Source organism: Taudactylus pleione, unplaced genomic scaffold (assembly GCF_031769625.1).
Source record: "Taudactylus pleione unplaced genomic scaffold, aTauple2 ptg000054l, whole genome shotgun sequence".
NCBI lineage: Eukaryota > Metazoa > Chordata > Amphibia > Anura > Myobatrachidae > Taudactylus > Taudactylus pleione.
The window spans coordinates 1,151,250-1,173,259 of record NW_028284456.1 but is presented as its reverse complement, the minus strand read 5'-3'; the positions used below and the strand labels follow the sequence as shown (position 1 = coordinate 1,173,259).

The 22,010-nt window shown below is 41.5% G+C and overlaps 1 protein-coding gene across 1 annotated transcript in view; it reads left to right on the top strand.

The window, feature by feature from the left end:
• The window catches only part of COBL (cordon-bleu WH2 repeat protein), a 440,790-nt gene that overhangs the window by 374,516 nt on the left and 44,264 nt on the right, over positions 1–22,010 (top strand). Inside the window, exon 14 of the mRNA XM_088464406.1 lies at positions 2,095–2,204. Within this exon, the coding sequence (XP_088320532.1) occupies positions 2,095–2,204 (110 nt within the window). The remainder of the gene's footprint in view (positions 1–2,094; positions 2,205–22,010) is intronic.

The window sequence follows — 22,010 nt, the reverse complement described above, 5'->3', positions numbered from 1 at the left end:
TCTACATCTTTGTCGCCGATGCGGCAAACTTGTGCACTATTCAGTACGCACTATACAGTACGCCAGGCCATGGCAGCTTTTGCACCATGCAATCCTATGGATCATGGGTGCGAACAAGGCACACACACCCATTCGCAGGCACGTGACTTTTGGCGTACGTGCCGCTGCAAGTAGCAGCGGTGGCAGATATAGCAGGACACATCTGTATTTCAACTTAGTATATTGGCATTGTTTTTTATTGTCTGAACTACCCACAATATTAATTGCATCGCTGTTTGTGTGACTTTTATGTGTAAATGCTACTTGCTGTACTAACAAAATTTGTTTTTAGGACTTTTACAAAAAAAAAAAAAATACACCACTTTGCACATAAATTGCACTTTACAAGGCATTTTTACATACGGTATATCTCCCAAAATATATTGTGTGGACCATTGTAGTTATTTAATATTGTAATATTAGCACAAGGATGTCTTAAAGAACAATTAAAACAAAATGTATTTTTTTTACAAGGGTCTCGTCGCAAGCCCGATTGTCGCGACCATCACCTGGCCGCTCGCTAAAGCTGTGGGTGGTCACTCACAGCTTAGTGAGCGGCCTGGAGGCCGGCTCCAAAAAAAACCAAAAAACGCCTTGGTTCAGAGCGAGCGCTCTGAAAGAGCATCCGGCTCTGAATCAGGGCCACTGTTCAGTTTAAACCTACTATTGCATTGCAAATCTGTTAAAAAGTAAAGTAGACTTAAGCAACTCCTTCAACATATCTTTCAATCTTTACTAGAAAGATGAAGCCACATCTCAGATCTCACATCTTAGGGCACGGTTCTAATTTGAAATAGGGTAGAAAGATGAAAGTCAAAATCACAACATGTCATTTTAGCTTGACGTGATATCACTGGTCATGTATATGTAAATCAATGGTCCACACAGAGCAGTTAAGCCATGCTTGTCTCCTTTTAAAAAATATATCAGGGAGACTATGAAAGCAACATCTATGCGTGCGGTGCTGAAGAGGGCATGTACTGTCACAATATATATATATATATATATATATTGTATCTATGTAATAGTTTAACATATGTTGGGGTACCTTAGTCTCCTTTGCCTTACCCTTACACTCGCTCATCCTTGACCTCACTCTGGCTGGCCTTGCCTCACTCTGTCCTCCTATTCTTCCCCACATCACGGCTATATCCTGAACCCCACCCTCTGGTTATTTGCTCTTTAAGCAGCTTTTGAACTGCAACTTTTGACATGCTGTGCTGTTCGGGTTGGGTACGGGATGCCGACGCTCGGGATCCTGGCTGTCAGAATCCTGACACTGGCATCCCATCAGGGTTAGGGTCAGTATCCTAACCCTCGACCTCTCTCCAACCCTAACTCTCCTTCCCCACTGCCTAAACCTAACCTCCCCATAGTGCATAAATCTAACCCCCCCCTCTGCACCCTAAACCTAATCCGCCCCCCTTAGTCCTTAACCCTTCCCCTAACCCCAGTACTTACCATCGGGATACCAGTGCCGGCATTCTAAGTGCCGGCATCTTGATGGTTGGTATTGTGACCGCATCGCATGCTGGTCATCTCCAATAATGCCTTAACGCAGTGGTTGCCAAATCACGGCGCCCTAGAGTATCAGCATTTTGTTCATGGCAACCCTAGACCAAAATTTTCTCATTGAGAAATTTAGCAAACATTATTAAAATAAGTACATTTTACTTGCCCGTCATGCTTATGTTCAGTCATGTGGTGGTGGACAGGGTTGCACTTCTGTTTGTCAACATATGTTTTGATTGGCAGCCACCAGCACTGGTTTTGCCTATAACAATTTGGTCCTGGACCACAAACCCACGGCAGCCCAGCAAATGTGCATTGGCACCCAGTTTGGGAACCACTGCCTTAGCGGTTAAAGTAGCACATGGGTACAAATCTAATTAACTTTCATTTTGCATATATGCAACTTAAGAAACTAAGCTACCCCTATACGTATTGTACTAATCCTTGCATAGGTTATGGGGTATGAACACTATGTTGTGCTCACTGTGTTTGAAAGTGAAATAAACACACTCTAGCTATAAAAATAAACTTATATTTTTTTAGTTCTATCACAGCCGAAGATGAAGTGACCTTAGTCAGAAATGGAGAAGAAGATAATTTTATTGCCACACAGTTCCAACAGACATTGGCAGAGCTGGATGAAGACTCAGAAGGTATTTGTTGATGCTTACTGTATATAGTATAGATGCAGTCATCTATTTAATCATACAGAAATGAATGAAATATAAATATGAAAGCCTCATTGCAAAATGTTTAAACATCTATTTCTGTATCATTTCTTTACATTGTGAATATTGCACACTATATTTAATTAAAATGGAAGTACAAAAACACAAAAAGATTATATTAAACTGTATGGGGATGATGTAAAGTAGCACAATGTCCCATAGGAGTATTATACCATTGCATTCTGCAGTATGTTACAGGTAAGAAACAAATAAGCAATAAGCGATGGAAGTGCGCATAGCTGTATATTACACAAAGGACCTGATTCAGCAAGGAACGCAGTTGGTAATACGCACGCAATCGGTCGATTGTTGCGTACTGCGCATACATATGCATCACAGTGTGCTAACTAGCAATTGCGTTCGGAACAGCAATTGCAGAGCCTACGCAAACCAATCAGCAGAGTGATTGACAGGAAGTGCCGTTTGTGGGTGGTGACGGTGGGTGGTCGGGCAAGCGCAGGCGTGCCAGTGCATTGCAACGCTGTTGCAGGGGCGTGCATAAATTATCCACTGCGTGGCCATAAGCAGCCATAGCACTGATAGCATGTGTGGCTGGTAGCAATTTCCGAGTAAGGTCAGGGCTTGTGTAAGTGTGCATATGGGTCCGATGTTACCGATTGTTTCGCTATGTTGCCCTAGAATACGAATGTGAGTAAGGGGGTGGGCGTCCTTATATCTGCATGCGATCGCAATTTGAATGCAAACATTTAAATAGCACCATTGATATTAGCAACTGCTGTGCATGCGTAGAAGCAGAATTGCGATCTCTTGTAAATTAGGCCCAAAGTGCTGAATCTAGCCCTATATTATACATTTATTTATGAGTTTTCAAGTGACAAATACAGATTACTCAAATTTAGTTTACTGGTAAAATGTACATAATTTCCATTTTAAAACTTGGAACTGCTGAAAATCTAAAATATTACTTTTTAACAGTTTAAACAATAAATATAAAGCACACAATATTAGAGATACATTCTTCTGCTTTTGAAAGTGCTTTTGTAGCTATATTCAAATAATGCAATATGAGGTCCTGCATAGAAATTTAGATTTGGGAGGGGGTGTCCAAACTGAAATCAAAATTGCAGTGTAATAATAAAGCTGTGCAGTATTTGTGGGCTACATGCAAAATCAGCCATTATTTACCCTACATGCAAAAAAAAAGTTTGTATTTGCTCCCCTTGCATTGCAAAATGGTTTATCCAGGTGGACAGTTACTTGCTATATCTTACTCTATTCCCAAAGCTGAATCAGGGCCTATAACCCTAAGAGACTGAAAATAATTTTGCTAATTGGAGTTTAGTTCATCTTTAAAGTTAATCTTTACCTCAATATCAATAATAATGCTAAATAATGTTTCTAAAGTAATTTTTTTCCCTTTTGCCAGGAATTATGTATTACACTTTATGCCAATAATACTGCTTTTTTACCAAAGTCCCGGGTCTGGTCCGGGATTTGAAACACTTTTCCAGCCCAGACCAGACCCGGGACACACCCCTTTTTACACCGTTTCACACCGGTGACCTGGCTCTCCGGCGCAGGTGAGCAGCGCTTCTTTTCCTCCCTCCCCCTCCGCGACCCTCTTACCTCACTCCACAGCGAACCAGAGGCAGGGAGGGCGGGTGGGATGCGCTGCTCCATTCTGGTCGGCCCGGCAGTGGACGCTTGAAGATGATGTCATCTCCAAGCGCCACTGAAGTTGGTCAATCGGGGCGGCATGCGGTGAAACCCAGGTCATCGTGACTCAGGTCGCGATGTTTACACTGCAGGGTGACACGGGAACGACCCCTGCTCAACTCTGCAAGCTAGCCGGGTCAGATCCCCTGGGCACTGGACCTGGGTTGATCCGACAAAAATCCTGGGTTGATGCGCGTTTATGTGCATCAACCCGGGATTTTTAAGTCATTGTAAAAGGGGTATAAGACAAACTGAAACAGGCAAGGTTTAGGGCATCAGCAAATTAAAACATTCTAACAATTCAAATACCTAAATTAATGGCTGTAACACTGACTTAAAATTCAACTACTGTGTTTATTTAGAAATGCTCAGCGCCCCAGTGATTCTGGCTGGTAAGTTACAAATCGCTTGCCAATTGGGGTTCCCCGGCATATGCAAGTTTAATTTTTTTTTTCAATAGCAAAATAAAGTGTTATATATTCATGATCTGGGATTTTTGCAGTCAGGCTGGCTCACCGGGGGTATGTCGCGGCAAAGTGAGTGGACCAGTGGGCGTAATGATGTGATTGCACCATCATTGTCTCTCTCTCTCTGCTACACAGTGCCGCGACTACTGGCATTGAGAATCAAGGACGGGCTAATGATGCCGCAATTCAGCATGCATCATCGGCCACCTGGCCCGCCCACTTCACTCGGTAGATGTCTGGCTTCAGGCGGGTGATGGATGGCTCAAGTAGACTTGCCCACTCTTCCAGGCGGTCATGAGCGGCACCCAATTTTCATGAGCCTCCCCACCATTCTGGGAGAGTAGGCAAGTATGTAGTATAGGAGGACAATCAGGGGTACAAGGAGCCCCGCTGTCCATCTTAAATAAGTGGTAACTAGCTAGCCAATGGGGAAGCTACCATGTGAGCCACTGTGAGGCCACTGCCTGCAATAGCTGGCGAAGGCCACCACTTATTGTGGCTTGATAAATAAGCTAGATTTATGGCCAAGTGCCTTTTATAAACAGACCCCTAAGTATATTTTCTTTAGCTGTCATCACTTAAATGTAATCTATAAAAAACCTGAGCAAGCTAAGTGATGTGGACATAAACCACAACTCTCGGACACAGCAAGCAGCTTAAACCTGTTCTAAGTCTGCAGCATGATGGAAAGTGGCTCTCATTCAAGCTACAAGTTTTTTCACTTACATTAACATAGATCACATAATAGAGCGTTGTTATAGTAAAGCTGAAAGCGGGTTGAATATAATCACATGAGTGTAGTCCAGGAACCAGGAGAAACAAAACGGAGTAGCAGTGCACGTCTTTAGATCACAGACATCCAGGCACACAGTTCGAACCACACTGACGGGCAGTTTAATCAGAGAGAAAGTCTCTGCAGGAACAAATGCAGTATTTTAATGGGGATTTCCAATGATTTATTTTATTTATATATATATATATATATATATATATATATATAATATCTCTATACAGTATCAGTCCAAAGTTTGGACACACAGGTGGGGAGTTTGACTGGGGCGGTACATCTGTCAAACCTTAAGGCAGGTGCCCTAAGGCAAGCTCAGGGAGGACAGAAACCTCCCGTGGAGCAGAAGGGCAAAAGCTCATTCAATGATTCTTGTTTATTTAAATTATTTTCAACATAGTAGATTAATACTGAAGACATCAAAACTATGAAAGAACACATATGAAATTATGTATATATACATATATTTATTTAATATATGAGGGTGCTGAGAGAGGGGGGAGTGGGTACTATTTGCAATGGGAGACTGCTCGTGGCTCTTGAGCAGTAGCCACAGCAGTCTCCTATGCCTGTGGGGGGGAGCGATCACACTGATCGCACCCCCTCTGGCTTTGCTCCGGGCTGAGGGGCTAAGAGCGCCCCACTCCCCAGCACTGCATAAGTGTATTTTTTTTTCTTTAGCTCAAGGGGGCTTGACCACACCTCCCACGCTTAGGCCATGCCTTTACCTAGGCCTGGCAGGGCTCTCTACACCCCTGTATGTATATGTATATATATTTATATGTATATATATGTGTATATATATATATATATATATGTAATACAATTTTTTTTTTTTAATAAAGGAGGACGCAAAAGAAGTTACAAGTAGTTTACACTGCATAGTGTCGTACAAATATATTGGAAAATTGTACAAGGTTGTGAGTAGGCATAGAGAGAAGTTGTGCAACGAAATTAGCTAACAATCGATGTGGACAAATCCAACCGAAGTATAATGAATGAGTAAACAAAGAAGAAAAATAACAAGATTTGTGTCCGAGGATAATCATCCAGAAAAGAAGAAGAGGGGATAAAGCAGGAAAAGAAAAAAGAGTAAAAGTAGAGATAAGGGATATTGAGTCAGAATCCAATTAGGAGATTTGGGTGGGGGGTTTGGGACAGGGAGAATACAATCATGCATAAACTGTATATGCCATAAGGAATGTCTACAGCTCACACTCTGGGGGACCTGAATAAGGTTAGGGATTGCAAAGCTATTTGTGTAATTAGGTTACGTAATAATTACAAAGCTGTATTAGAAAACTTTTATAATCTAAGCATATATAATAATAGGAAGGTAATCCAGATATAATTGCCATTTTTTATATAAAATTGTGCAACACCTCTTTCCAGACATTACATTGCATCTATCAAAGTATGTAATGGAGAGCACTTTCCTTTTTACCATTGCCCATGAAGGAGGAGTTGAGGAAATCTATTTTTGCAGTATGGTCTTTCTGGCTAATGTGACCAGTATTGCCAGTAAAGGGATATTTGGGGTAGGGATAAGTGTTGGTGGCAAAGGGGGGTATCCAGTTAGCCCCTTTATATATTTTGGGGGACAAAAAACAGGGGGACAACATTTTTAGCTGATAATCCCCAATAGGATATTTTGTCCAAAAACACATAGTATCCTTGATAAGTTCACAGAGCTATGTGTTTTTGCCATCGCAGCGATGAAACCACAGCACTTTTTGGGGATTATTCTTTGGGAAAAAAATCCCTAATAAGTGCCAGCTACAATCGGTCCTGTTAATTGTGTGATAAAATATCAATGTTTATTCCAAAATGTTTTTTAATCTTAGGACAGTGCCAAACAAAGTGTATAAAGGTCACAGATAGCGTATGATACTTCAGGCAACTTCTCGAGTCTAGTGGCATATAATGAAATCTTTGGGCTTATGAAACATAAACTCTGCTAAGGAATGTAATATGGTTTTGTTGCAGTTTGGCTGAGCATATCTTGCATAGAAATCATGGGTCCAAACTGCCCATACACGGGACCACAGTTGTGGAACAGTAGCAGATAATATATCATAATATAAAAATCTAAATTTGTGGGTAATAGGTAACATAAAGAGGGAACGAAGGGGACATTGAGTTACTGAGGGGGGGGCTAACTTCCTGTTAGCATGATGTCTGGCTTGTAAGTGCAGAATAAATTAATTTTGGGACACCATACATGTCTTTTAGTTGTTGAAAAGAATAGAGCCGATCTCCAGGGACAAAAATGTCACAAATTGCTGCAGTGCCTTTCTCCCTCCAAGTAGCGTAATAAGAAATTTGGAGTGAAGGTATAAAGTCAGAGCCCATGAGTCTATGTAACAAATGCCGAGGGGCATAAGTATCTTTAAATAAAAGATTAGTGATAATTCCTTTGGGGAGTTTGGTGTGTGCAAAAGAGCAGCCGGAGAGTTAGGTGAGAACAAGGCTTCCTCTAGGAATAGGTTGATAAAATGAATGAGTCAGGCACCAATCCGAAATGTATTGGAGAGCTGCTGCTTGGGACAGAGTTAATATGTTAGGAAGACCGAGGCCTCCCCTAATCTTATACTGGTTTAATATGTTTCTAGCTATCTTTGTTTATTTTTGTGATTCCATATGAATTGCTGGAAGGCTGTTGTACATTTAGCCATATCTGCTTTAGACAAAAACACAGAAATCATTTAGAGAGGATAGGCCAATTGTGGGAATAGCATACTTTTAATGACCACTATTCTACCCAGTAATGATAAAGGAAGAGACATCCAATGCTGTATCATAAGTACAATTTTGTCAATAATCCGATGAAAATGATCAGTATAAATGTGCATTATGGAAGGAGTAATATAAATTCCTAGATATTTTCAGTTTGGAAGTGGCTCTATGAAAATACTGTTATTCTGTATCTGGCAAAGGAACCGACAACAATCTCCTCCTATAGCTGTTACTGGTGTGGTTAGGAGAGATATAAATAAAAGAACATCATCCACAAATAATGATCATTTTAAATCTATGTTTATACAGATGCCCTGAAAAAGATAGTTAGTCCACAGGGAAATGGCTATGGGTTCTAATATTAGGGGAAATAATGATGGTGATAGAGGGCAACCATGACTGGTACCTCTTTGTATAGAGAAAGACGCGTAAACAAAATTATTAGCTACAATTATGGATGAAGAGGTAGCGTTTAACATTTGAATTAGTGTAACACTTTGAGAGGGAAAGCCAAATCTGTTTAGAGATTCGTACCCATACCACCATGTTCAAACACTTTTTCAACATTTAATGACAGGTGAATCATTAGATCATAACGATACTGGATCAGAACCTCTATATACCCCTGCCTGTACCTTCTAAAATCCTTCCTATAAACCTCTAAGGATGACGCTAATTTGCGTACGCAGTCATACAGTTAATAAAGACTTAGACCTTGAATCTGTGGTTCCAAAGCACAAGTGTTATTCAAGTAAAAGTTCAGATAGTTACAAGCAATTGATCCAGACACAATTTAGGCGCAAAAGGAATTATACAGACCCAAGTACAGTATACATACGCAGTGCTTCCGGACCCGAAGATAGGCATCAGCAATAGACCCCTCGTCATTCAGCATTCAGCACGAAGACTAAGAACCCAGCGTTTGAGCACACATATTTATACCCCCCCAGAATAGACAGGACAATAGAGAAGTTTGTTGCTGATTTCATTGGTTCCCAGGGGAGAAGCATCTGTTACAGAGCATTTAACAGGCTGGTTCAAATAGACTCTCCCTGCCTCTAACAGCTGGGGATCTTTCCCTTCCCGCCACCTGCAACATCCTAACAGTTGTTCATGAAATATACATTTTGTTGCTAGTAGGCTCTGCGATCCATAACTCGAGAATGCTTGATGCGATCTCTCCACCGATAGCACCGGAATACTGTAAAACCTTAATTATCAAATATCTTTATTTCTCAGCATTTAAACTAACTGAACCAACTTAAATCATATACTTTAAAACTTATTAATCCTTATGTGTGAATATGTAATGTGTGAGTATTTGGGGTTTGATATAAGGATGCTAGTTAACTTGGGGCAGATGCGTGCGCATAAAGCTAATAAAACAGCGGTTTCATACAAAGTCCTATGCATTCACTAATATGCGACTAGTTAACAGCTCAATTGCGCGTATTAATGTGTGTATGAGAAATGATGAAAGATGCAATCGCATGGTGCTAATAGTATTATCGCCACATGTACTAAAATGTGAGTTTATCTAAAATGGCGCTTAGGCGGCCATTCGCAAAATGGCATCTTGCGATCTCATTTTCAAGATGGCGTCTTGCGGCCAGTCGCAAGATGGCGTTGTCGCGATTAAATTTTAAACTGAACTTGTCTCAGCAAATTATTCAGCTTCGACAGTCCACCCTTTGATAGCAAACAACATGCTATCACAATCTGCTATTAGAATTTAATTTAGGCTTACATTTACATTTTATTTAGTGTTACTATGGGATGGCACAAGGTGGTTTTTAATTCATCAATAATGTCTCTCTGGGTGGGGACATAAAACTACTATTATACGCACACCGCGGATCTTGGAAGATCATGTGAAAGGTGTGGGAATGCACCAGTCTTATAAAAGCAGTCTTGAAGGGGAATTGAGACTTTACATTATCTGAGGTGTTCTATAAATAACATTTCAATAATACATTCTATGCATGTCTAAATATAATACATCAAACGATAGTATTTCCTAGTTTAAGGTTTTTAAGTCAGTTCTATATTTACCTCGGTATACATATTGTCATTACTGACCACCATCATAGTTTAATTTGTACGTTTTACTCTGTTTTTACATTTTCCACACTTCAACACAATAGGAACACACCGGACGCATATGCCAATTATTATGATGACAATCAGTATAAGGATCAAGAATTTGCCTATGCTGGCGATCACTTCCTGGACCCATTCCCCTAGACCTGAGAACCATTTCACTGGGTTCAGCCATGAAACCCATCCTTCTATTTTCTCCCCTACTTCAGCCACTGAAGCATTATGGTTCTTGCGAAACTCCCATTTTAGCTGCAGAATTTCATCCATCTTTCGGTCTATCACCTCCTTAGGGTCACTGGTATTATTGGTGACATAGGTGCAACATTTTACTCCAAATTGGGTGGCTAATGTTACGCAATACGCTCCAGTAACAGCAGTTTGATAGTTCAGCACTAGCCTGTGTTGCACTAATTCTTTCTTGTACTCTTGCAATTCTCTCCCTGTATACCTGAATGTGTCATCGTACATCTCGGTGATATTATCTATCAATTTAGCAAGTTCCTGGATATATCTAAAATTTTATGTACCCCGAGCGATCCTGGTGGGATCCAATGCGACTAGAACTTGAAAGCCAGTTGTCTCACTGATTAACTGAGTGGCTTTATGTACGTCACCAGGTACCATATTTCTTTTGCCTCTGCATTCATATTGTGTGTGAAGATATGGTGACAGTGTGTTTTTATGTATACCCAGCATTTCAACATATGTGAGGGTCATAACTTCTGGGACTACTCTTCCCAGGTAACACAAACCTTCGGAACTCGGGGAGAGCCATTTATACGCTTTTCTTCCACAGATGAAATATACATTATCAGGGAGAACATAAGGAATGTATGCATCATTATCATTAAGCACATTTCCCTTGCAAACAATCCTATTTCTGGTTCTTCCATCTGGTACATGCAAGTTTCTGGCTGTATTATTTTAGCACAATAACCATTTGGCACCTTACCAATAATTTCTTTGGTGAAACTCAATGTATACCGATGCCTAAAATGTTTCCCACCAGACTTAATGGAGCGTAACAGGTCATGGTTTATGGACTCATTATCAGCTCTTTGTGAGAAAGTCATCGTCTGATTATTCCCCGTCACTTCCCAACTCCCGGGTCTATTGGGGTTGGTTATGTTTAAACACAAAAGTGATATATCTACTTGGAATTGATGGAGTTTGAAATGAGGTGGTTTGGATGAGAGAAATTTTCCATCCAATGTTTTCCCTTTTTGCAATTCTAAAATTTCCGTGATATTCAGCGGAAATGGAACCAACCCTATGTTATGCTGTCCCTGTGGCACATGTGAACACACCCAGCAATCAGTTTGATTTAACACTTTGCCTACCATGCTATGATAATCATCTAGAGGATACCCACCCCAGTACGGATTATATTTAGGTTGGCACCGTTGGATACAGTTCTCATCAACTAGGGACCCACAAAGCTCACAAATACAGGAATCTTCAGACGATAAACCTCCACACCTTCCCTGAGTATCCGGAATGACCGCTCTCTTAACAATAACAGTACTAAGATTGGTCAGACACTCCCCTGATTGGCATTGCACTCCTCCTGACTCCACTCAATCAGCACTGCCATCAGCTCCCGTTTCCTCAATCGGTCCCCCATCACAGACACTGGATATCCCCGAACTGACCAGGATGGTGAACAATCTAAAAGAGAATATGAAAATGAACACAGCAGGCCTGTCCATCTGTCCATTGTCACAACAAGATCTGCAAATTTCTCTCAGTTTAGGTATCTCACTACAACCTGTTCAAACCTCCCGGAACAAGCTCGCGATTGACAGGTCCACGCTATCAGCTTTGTCTCCGACTTGTTTCTCCACCGGTTGATTGACCTTTTTGCAGTGAGTGGAATGGACCCAGGTATCTCTCTCGGCCACCTTCAAAGATGTAGTACTCGTCAGCAGCACCTGGTATGGACCCTCCCACCGATCAGTCAAACAACCTGAACGCAAGAAATATCTAATCATTACATATTCTCCTGGTTCAACATCATGACCATTAGTTTCAGGCATATCATTAGACAACAATTTCAGTTTCTGCTGCTGTTGCTTTAACTGCTTTCTCATTGATATAAGATACTTTACAGTTACCTCGTTGTTACCCTTCAGGTCTTCCTGTGGACTTATAATCAAATGAGGTTGTCTACCGAACAATATTTCAAATGGGGACAGATTCAGCGGAGGTCTAGGAGTGGTCCTTATGCTATGTAGGACCAAAGGTAACGCTTCTGGCCATCCTAGTCCAGTCTCTGCCATGATTTTACTTAGCTTATTTATATTTATTTTTTTTCAATAAATTTTTATTGATTTTTTAACAAGAAAAAACACAAATACAGTAGTAAAATACAAAGAAAAACACAGTACTTACAGTTATAATAGTTGCAAATAAGTAACACAAAATAAGTAAGTAACATAAAAATAAAATAAAACAAGGGGAGAAAATAAATATAAAACCAAAATGAAAAGGAGAAGGAGAAGGTACCACAGTTCACAAGAATATACAATACATATAAATTGTATCACATTCAAAATGCCTAACTCAGAGTAGAGTCTAATAATCAAAATATTTTCATACAGAAGGCGTATCCCTAAGCAGAAGGTCTACACCTTCACCAACAGTTACAAATTCCTGCCATTTAAACCATAACCTCAATGGCGAAAAAGCAGACATGGAGTATGCGACATCCACAGTTTCCATCAAAAATGCAAATTGTACCTTATGCATAATTTTATGAATAGAAGGAAGAGTAGATGATTTCCATAATTGTGCTATTGCTGTCTTGGCTGCTATAAGAACATGACCCACTAAATAACAGTCAGTTTTGGGCATACCTAAAGGGTAAACGTGTAGTAGCGCCAGAGAGGGGGATGGCTGGATATTCACTTTAAATACCTTGGAAATCAACTCAAATAAATCTTTCCAGAAAGCCTGGATATGAGAGCAACTCCAAAAAGTATGAAATATCTCTCCAACACTCATATTGCATCTCCAACAGTATTTTGATTGCGTTGGCCATATTACGTGTAATTTGGCTGGAGTGAAATATAGCCTATGTAGTATTTTATATTGTAATTCTAAATGATTATAACATTTGGACAATTTGTGGGCAGTAGTGAAAATAGATTCCCATTGCTGGGGAGTATAGGCCTCCTGAAGATCAGACTCCCATTGCTCTTGGGACTTAGAGGGCTAGCCCCGAGACACATGGAGTACCAAAAACCAATATTACCTTTAGAATTACCTCTTTTTAATTTAGCCAAGATATCAGTCGAAGGTAATTCCAAGGAACCGCATACTTTTATTACAGTAACCACCCAATGCTGAATTCGAAGATAGGAGAAAAGCTCTCCAGGTGGAAACTGAAATTGGGATTGAATTTGAGAAAACGGGATTAGAGAGGAAGAACTCGAAATGTCAGCGATGGTTTCAATCCCACATGAATGCCAAATCACCACTGATAGGTCTGGGATTAAGCGAGCTATAGCGGCTAAAGATAAGGTTTTAGCCGGTAGTTTGATACATTTAGATTGAAGTATCATGTTGTCCCACCTTTTAAGAGAGTCGATTATGGCTCTAGGGGTATTATTTGATAAAGGGCACATTTGTTTGGAAGTCCATATTAAATCCACTAAAGGATACTCTATCAGTAATGCCCTTTCTAAGTCAACCCACGGTTTAGTGTTAGGGGGAAGAAACTAGTCACTAATTTGTGAAACTAGACATGCTGACTGATATAGCTCTAAGTCTAGGATTTGTAACGCCCCCTGGGTTTTAGGTTTAGTCAAACGCTGGTAAGCTAGCCGTGGTGTTTTACCTTTCCATATACAGTCAGGTCCATAAATATTGGGACATTGACAGAATTTTCATATTTTGGCCTCTATTCACCACTACAATGGTTTTGAAATGAAACAAACAAGATGTGCTTTAACTGCAGACTTTCAGATTTAATTTGAGGGTAATTACATCCAAATCAGGTGAACGGTGTAGGAATTACAACAGTTTCAATATGTGCCTCCCACTTTTTAAGGGGCCAAAAGTAATGGGACTATCAACTCAAAAGCTATTTCATGGACAGGTGTGGGCTATTCCCTCGTTATTTCATTATCAATTAAGCAGGTAAAAGGTCTGGAGTTGATTCTAGGTGTGACATTTGCATTTAGAATCAGTTGCTGTCAACTCTCAATATGAGATCCAAAGAGCTGTCCCTATCAGTGAAGCAAGCCATCATTAGGCTGAAAAATCAAAACAAACCCATCAGAGAGATAGCAAAAACATTAGGTGTGGCCAAATCAACTGTTTGGAAATTTCTTAGAAAGAACGCACTGGAGAGCTCAGCAACACCAAAAGACCCGGAAGACCACGGAAAATAACTGTGGTGGATGACAGAAGATTATTTCCCTGGTGAAGAAAAACCCCATCACAACAGTTGGCAAAATCAAGAACACTCTCCAGGAGGTAGATGTATATGTGTCAAAGTCAACAATCAAGAGAAGACTTCACAAGAGTGAATATAGAGGGTTCACCACAAGATGTAAACCATTGGTGAGCCACAAAAACAGGAAGACCAGATTAGAGTTTGCCAAACAACATCTAAAAAAGCCATTACAGTTCTGGAACAACATCCTATGGACAGATGAGACAAAGATCAACTTGTACCAGAGTGATGGGAAGAGAAGAGAAGGAAAGGAACTGCTCATGATCCAAAACATACCACCTCATCAGTGAAGCATGGTGGTGGTAGTGTTGTGGCGTGGGCATGTATGGCTGCCAATGGAACTGGTTCCCTTGTATTTATTGATGATGTGACTGCTGACAAAAGCAGCAGAATGAATTCTGAAGTGTTTTGGGCAATATTGTATGCTCATATTCAGTCAAATACTTCAGAACTCATTGGACGGCGCTTCACAGTGCAGATGGACAATGACCCGAAGCATACTGCAAAAGCAACCAAAGAGTTTTTTAAGGCTAAAAAGTGGAATGTTATGCAATGGCCAAGTCAATCCCCTGACCTGAATCCGATTGAGCATGCATTTCACTTGATGAAGACAAAACTGAAGGGAAAATGCCCCAAGAACAAGCAGGAACTGAAGATATTTGCAGTAGAGGCCTGGCAGAGCATCACCAGGGATGAAACCCAGCGTCTGGTGATGTCTATGCGTTCCAGACTTCAGGCTGTAATTGCCTGCAAAGGATTTGCAACAAAGTATTAAAAAGTGAAAGTTAGATTTAGGATTGTTTAGTTTGTCCCATTATTTTTGGCCCCTTAAAAAGTGGGAGGCACATATAGAAACCGTTGTAATTCCTACACCGTTCACCTGATTTGGATGTAATTACCCTCAAATGAAATCTGAAAGTCTGCAGTTAAATCACATCTTGTTTGTTTCATTTCAAAGCCATTGTGGTGGTGAATAGAGGACAAAATATGAAAATTCTGTCAATGTCCCAATATTTATGGACCTGACTGTATAAGACACAATTAATTTACGAGCCTTAATTAGGAAATGTTTCGGGACCGAAAAGGGAATGGTACGAAATAGATACATTAACTTTGGCAAAATCATCATTTTAAATGCCGCAAGACGACCCAGCCAGGAAACCTCAAAACCTAACCAATTATGTAACAGTTCGGCTATATGTTTTATCGTTGGATCAAAATTTATCTTAGCGAAGTCATCTAGTCTGTTCGGTATGTTAATACCAAGATAAAGACGATAATCCGCTTTCCAATTATACCTGTATTTGGCCTGTAGACGAGACAAAACAAGATCAGATATGTTAAAAGGTAGGGCCTCAGTCTTGGTAGTGTTAAGTTTGTATAGGGAAGCTGCACTAAATTTATCTAGTATTCCATGAAGGGTTGGTAATGAAGCAACAGGGTTGGTTACAAACAGAAAAATATCGTCTGCGAACAAACATAATTTATGTGAAGTTGAACCAACTGTCACTCCAGGAAATAAAGGGGAATTTCTAATTGCTGAAGCTAATGGTTCAATGGCTAAAACGTACATAAGTGGGGATAGAGGACACCCCTGTCTTGTACCGTTCCTAATGTTAAATGGGGATGAAAGAAAGACATTACAGAACACTCTAGCTGTGGGATTACTGTAGAGTGCCTTGATAGACTTCAAAATAGCACCCTGAAAACCAAAATGACTTAGATCAAACGCCTTCTCGGCATCTAGGGAAAGGAGAATGAACTCCTTACTTCGCCTCAACATCAGCTCTGCTAAATCAAAGACCCTGCGAGTGTTATCTGATGCTTGTCTGCCGCTGACGAAGCCCACCTGGTCCAGATGAATCAAAAGGGGAATAAAAGGGGCCAACCGATTAGCTACCATCTTGGCATAAATTTTGATGTCTGAATTGAGTAGGGCTATTGGGCGAAAATTCGGACAGGAGGAAGGAGGTTTACCTGGTTTAGGTAAGGTGATAATTTGAGCTTCCAACATCTCTGTTGGAAAGTTGCCCTGACAGGAAACAAAATTAAATACAGAAGTAAGTATGGGGGAGATCGAATTCGCAAAATGTTTATAGAATGAATTGGTAAACCCATCCGGACCAGGGGACTTCCCCATAGGCAATGCTTTGATTACACTCAAAGTTTCTTGTTCGGTCCAAGGGGCGTTTAAAACTGCCAAAGCATCCTCTCCTAACTGAGGAAAAGTAACGTCTCGTATAAAAGCAGAAATAGAAGCGCCAGATGGTTGTGTTATAGTACTGTCAGTATGGAGGTTATACAATCCTGCGTAATACTCTGCAAAGGCGTTTGCAATCTCAGCAGGGTTAAGTAGTTTCTTATTATTAGATGTAATTAAATATTCAATCATATTTCTGGCCTGATGTTTGCGCAGTTTATGAGCTAGAAACTTGCCTGCCTTATTCCCTGAATTGTAGAACTTTTGCTGAAGTTTAATTAGGGATGATCTCATATGCGCCAAAAACAATTTCTGAAGTTGATTTCGGATAGACACTAGTTCTTTCTTAAGAGTACGGGAAGGACGCGCCCTATTTAGAGACTCAACCTGAGCTAAACGTAATTCCAGTTCAGATTGATTAAGTATTGTCTCTTAAGTCGAGAACTTGTTTCAATGGCCACTCCTCTAAGGACAGCTTTGAGAGCGGACCAGTGTGTTGTTCGAGAAGTGTCTTGTGGGTCATTAGTTTCCAAATAAGATTCCAGGGCATCTGCTAGCGATTTAACACCTTCCGGAGAAGATAATAAGTGATCTGGTAAACGCCATGGTCTAGGGGGAATACTTGTAATATGACCATCCCAAGTCCACATTACCGCAGCATGGTCCGACCAAACTTTGGGTTTGATACTGGATTGGCGAGTATGTTGGAGTGAATGTTTGTCTAAAAGAATCAGATCGATACGTGAATAAGTATTATGTACATGTGAGAAAAACGTATAGTCCTTCACATTGGGCAAATGAACCCGCCACACGTCATATAAATCAAATTCTGCCAAGAGCTTCCGCAGCAGTGCTGATGTATCGGTAATGCCACTGCTAATTCCGGAAACATTAGCTGATGATTTATCTATCCGACTATCAGGGACTAAATTAAAATCACCCTTTATAATCGTCTAATCTGGTGGACTTCCTCAAACACTCGTCTAAGAAATGGGATTTGAAGCGTATTAGTGGCGTAGAGAGAGACTACCGTGACCTCTCTACCGTCTAGCTGACCTACTAATATCAAATACCGGCCGTTCTTATCTTCTACCTTTTTAGATAAAGTGAAAGACACTGAATTATGGAACAGCACAGCTACGCCATTCCTTTTGAGAGGACCGTTGGCATAATATGCAACATTATATCTCGCGTCTCTCAAAATCGGTGGAGCCAAAGATGAAAAATGAGTCTCTTGTAGTGCTACAACTTTAGCTCTATGTCTATGGAAGGTGGACAAAGCAAGCCTGCGTTTGTTAGGGGAGTTTAGACCATGAACATTTAAAGAAAAAAATTGAACCATAGTCTATAATCCATAAATAAGAGACGCTGGTTTGACAAAAATACCCAAGGTTCTAGCGAATACAGAATAATGTGAACTATGGTACCCAAAATACAAATTAAACCAGAAAAAAAGAAACAAAAAGACACATATAGCATTATAAATAATAAAAAGGGGAACACATAGGGGAAACTGAGAACCCAAAAAATTAGGGTTAAAATGTTTGCCGTATAGGAAAAAAAAAACGGCAAAACCAAGAACATGGAGGAACGTGGCCTGAGACAAAAGCCACCCATGCAGTATATTGGTAACAAAATAAAAAGAAAGTGGACAACATTGATATGGGAGTATAGCAAAAATGATATATTCAATAAAGCAAGGTGCGTAAGAGCTATTCAAGTCTCACTAGAAGTCTGAAACGCACTATAGCTAATTCCAAGAACAAACTAACATAAACTCATCCACTTTGTGAACAATATAAACGTGGAGTCGCTAAACCCACAAAACAACATAAATAGCAGTGATAACATGAGAATTTTGGAATCTGAATTACACAGGATATCATAATCAATATGCTATAAACATGTTTATTTAACTACAGATGTACTAGAAAGGAGGCTCAAAATTAGACTTTTTGCAATATTAAGAAGGTGGAAAACTCTTAAGGGTTCCCTCCCCTGATTTCCTAATGGTAAGTAAGGCTCTTAAACTGACAAAAATACAAGTAAACATATTATTGCTTTCTAATTTAGTGCAATCAGACAAAATAAAAAAAACACAAGGAAAAACATACTTAAGAGATGACTATCTCATGTAAAATATAAATCTAATATCTCTGATCCTATCGAGAAAACAGGACTGACAAGAATATAACATAATTAACACAGTAGCTGTATGTATGTAGAATTCTCATGTAGCTTTAGACCAGTCTTGAGATACTTGACCGCTGGGACCAGAAGCTCGAGTAGACACTGGGATGTCCCTTTCCGCCAGAAGCTTAATTCCAGCTTCCACAGTTACGTATGAGGAAGCCTCCTAGCTGACCAGGAGCTTTACGGGGAACCCCCATCGATAAGTGATGTCATTATCTCTTAGAGGTGTAGTAATGGGCTGGAAAGAGCATCTTTTGGACAGAGTAGCAGCAGACAGATCAGGAAAGATTTGAAGACCCCCTAGGGTGTCCGTGCCTTCAGATTGACGTGCTGCACGCAAGATTTGCTCTTTGAAATGAAAGAAATGGACACGCATTAAAGTGTCTCGCGGGTAATTTCCAGATCCTGATCTCGGTTTGGGAAGACGATGTACCCGATCAATTAACAAGTCTTGTTGAGTAGCCGTAGGCACCAATTTAAGAAACAACTTTGAAACTTAATCTGGTAACTCTGCGTTAGATACAGAATCTGGGATACCACGAATCTTCAGATTGTTTCTTCGTGAGCGATCCTCCATATCCGCCATTTTATCTCTCATGTAACATCCGATTGGAGTTCTGCATGGGCTGAGAGGAGTTCGTTATGAGATGAGACCAATTCCTGCATCTTCACCTCTAGATGGTCTGTGCGATCGCCCAGCCCCAGAATATCAGCTCGGATAGATTGTATAGAAGTATCCACACCCTTTAACACTTCAGACCAAAACACTGCAAAAACCTGAAACATTGCCTGTGTGGTTAGCGGTGCATTAACATCCAGGTCTAGTCCCAGGTCAGCTGGTGAAATCGAATCCCGTGAAGTGTACATAGATGACGCTCCAGATGTTGGGGAAGGCATCTGTCCGACTTTAGATATAGGGGCAGTAGGAAATCGGATCGGTGCTGGAAGTTTTTGTTGTCTTGTTTTCTTTGACGGCATAGTCGGATAAATGAGTAGAAATCCCAATTTGAAATGGACCAGAGGAGTGTTTTGGGGGAAGCGACTCAGAAATCTGGATGGGTAGGTAAAGCATTACCCGGATAGGGACAACATTCTCTAGATAGGTTTCTTCACATCGTCTACACAGTTGACTCTGGTAAGTATCTATTAGATTATTGTCTGCTTGCAAGGATGGTGTAACACACAGGTACTGGGCTCCGTCTTCTGCCGAACGACCCGTATAGAGGAGGTGACCAAGCAAGTGAGGAGAGTCCCCTATGTAACTACCAGACTCCAGAAAAGCAAGATGGCTGGGTTGTTGTTACAGCCACTATCCGGGGAAAACAATGGGCATGTCAGGATAGGAGGCACAGGTGTACATGGATTCACCAATCCAGCCGCCCAGGCTCCAGAGATGGGATTTTATGACCAGAAAAGCTGCTCTGGACGTCTGGATGACTCCGGCCGTCTAGGAAAGACCGCGGCTTCAGGTGAGCGGGTAGGCCACGACACCGGGAGTGTTGCTAGAAGAGTGCTATTTGCAGGGGGAACTGGCCCAGAGCACGGAGGTGAGAGGAGCAGTCACCAGGGACCCAGATAGGGGCGGCAGACCCCGGTAAAGATGAGGGATACAAGGGAGTTACAGGGGCTCCGGGGAAGCACGTCTGCTTGGATTAGGAGGTCACGTCCCTCAGCCACCAATCTTTTACTGGAGCCTCCAGTGCTGAGTATCCGCAGGGCCCAGGATCTCCGTCAGGTAATGGGGGTTTGGGCAAGGTGTGGAGGCTGCAGGTGGCGTGGCTGTGTCCGGCTGTGACGATCGGCGGTGATCGCGGCCGCCTCGGCCTGGGTGCCAAAATCGAGGCCGGTGCTTCCGGACGTGTGATAGGCCGCAACGGCCCCGGAGCTCAAATTCACCCCCGGAGTATAGGCAAGGGGACAGCAATAACGCAGGCCGACAGCGGGTGTGAGTGAACCCTCTAAGGCAGCAGGGGTCCGTAGAAACAAGCCGTGTTTTGTGGAGCTATAGGAAAACACATCCACTGCGCTTGATGGTCAGGCCACACCCTACTTAGCTTATTTTGAATAGTCCCCTTCATCCTCTCTACCTTGGCACTGGCTTGCGGTCGGTAGGGGGTATGAAGTCGGCTATTAATACCCATCAGCTTACACATATTTTGAAAAACATCATCTGTGAAATAGGTACCCCTATCACTCTCGATGATTTTATGGGTACCGTACCTGCATACAAATTCCTGAACTATTTTCTTGGCAGTGAACGCAGCAGTATTAGTGGCCGCTGGGTAGGCCTCAACCCAGTTAGAAAATACGTCTGTGCACACTAATACATACTTAAGGTTCCTGCAGGGTGGTAATTGGATGAAATCAATTTGTATCACCTGGAAAGGTCCATCAGTCTGTGGAATGTGGGACGGTTCGGTAGGGATCGCTTTCCCTATGTTCTTTCTCAAGCAGGTCAGACAGGACATTGCTATCTTGTCTGCTTGTGAAGAAAAACCTGGTGCGCACCAGTATGCCCTCACCAACTTGCACATACCCTGTTTACCCAGATGAGTCAGGCCGTGTGCTGCCTCAGCCAGGCTGGGGTAATATGCCTTGGGGGCTACTGGCTTACCATGTCCGTCCCTCCAGAGCCCAGAGGACTCTTGCCCACATCCCTTGGACTTCCAAATGGATTTTTCCTGAATTGAACACAAATTTTGCACCTCAATTAAGTTCAGCATATAAATTGTTTGAAATGACATAATTGTTTCAGTTGGAGAAAACATTTTTAACCCTGCTGTCCATTTTGCAGCTTCATCAGCTCTGCTGTTGCCCAGTGACACCGGGTCATCCTCACATGTATGGGCTTTGCATTTAATTACTGCCACCGCTTTGGGCAGTTGGATTGCTTCTAAAAGATGTTTTATGTGTCGGGAATGTGCAACTGGTGTGCCTGTTGCTGTCATAAAATTTCTCAGACTCCATAGAGCCCCAAAATCGTGCACCACCCCGAACGCGTACCTCGAGTCAGTGTAAACGTTAGCAGATTTGCCTGCTGCCAGTTCACATGCTCTAGTCAGTGCTGCTAACTCTGCCACCTGGGCTGAGTGAGGAGGACCGAGAGGTTTAG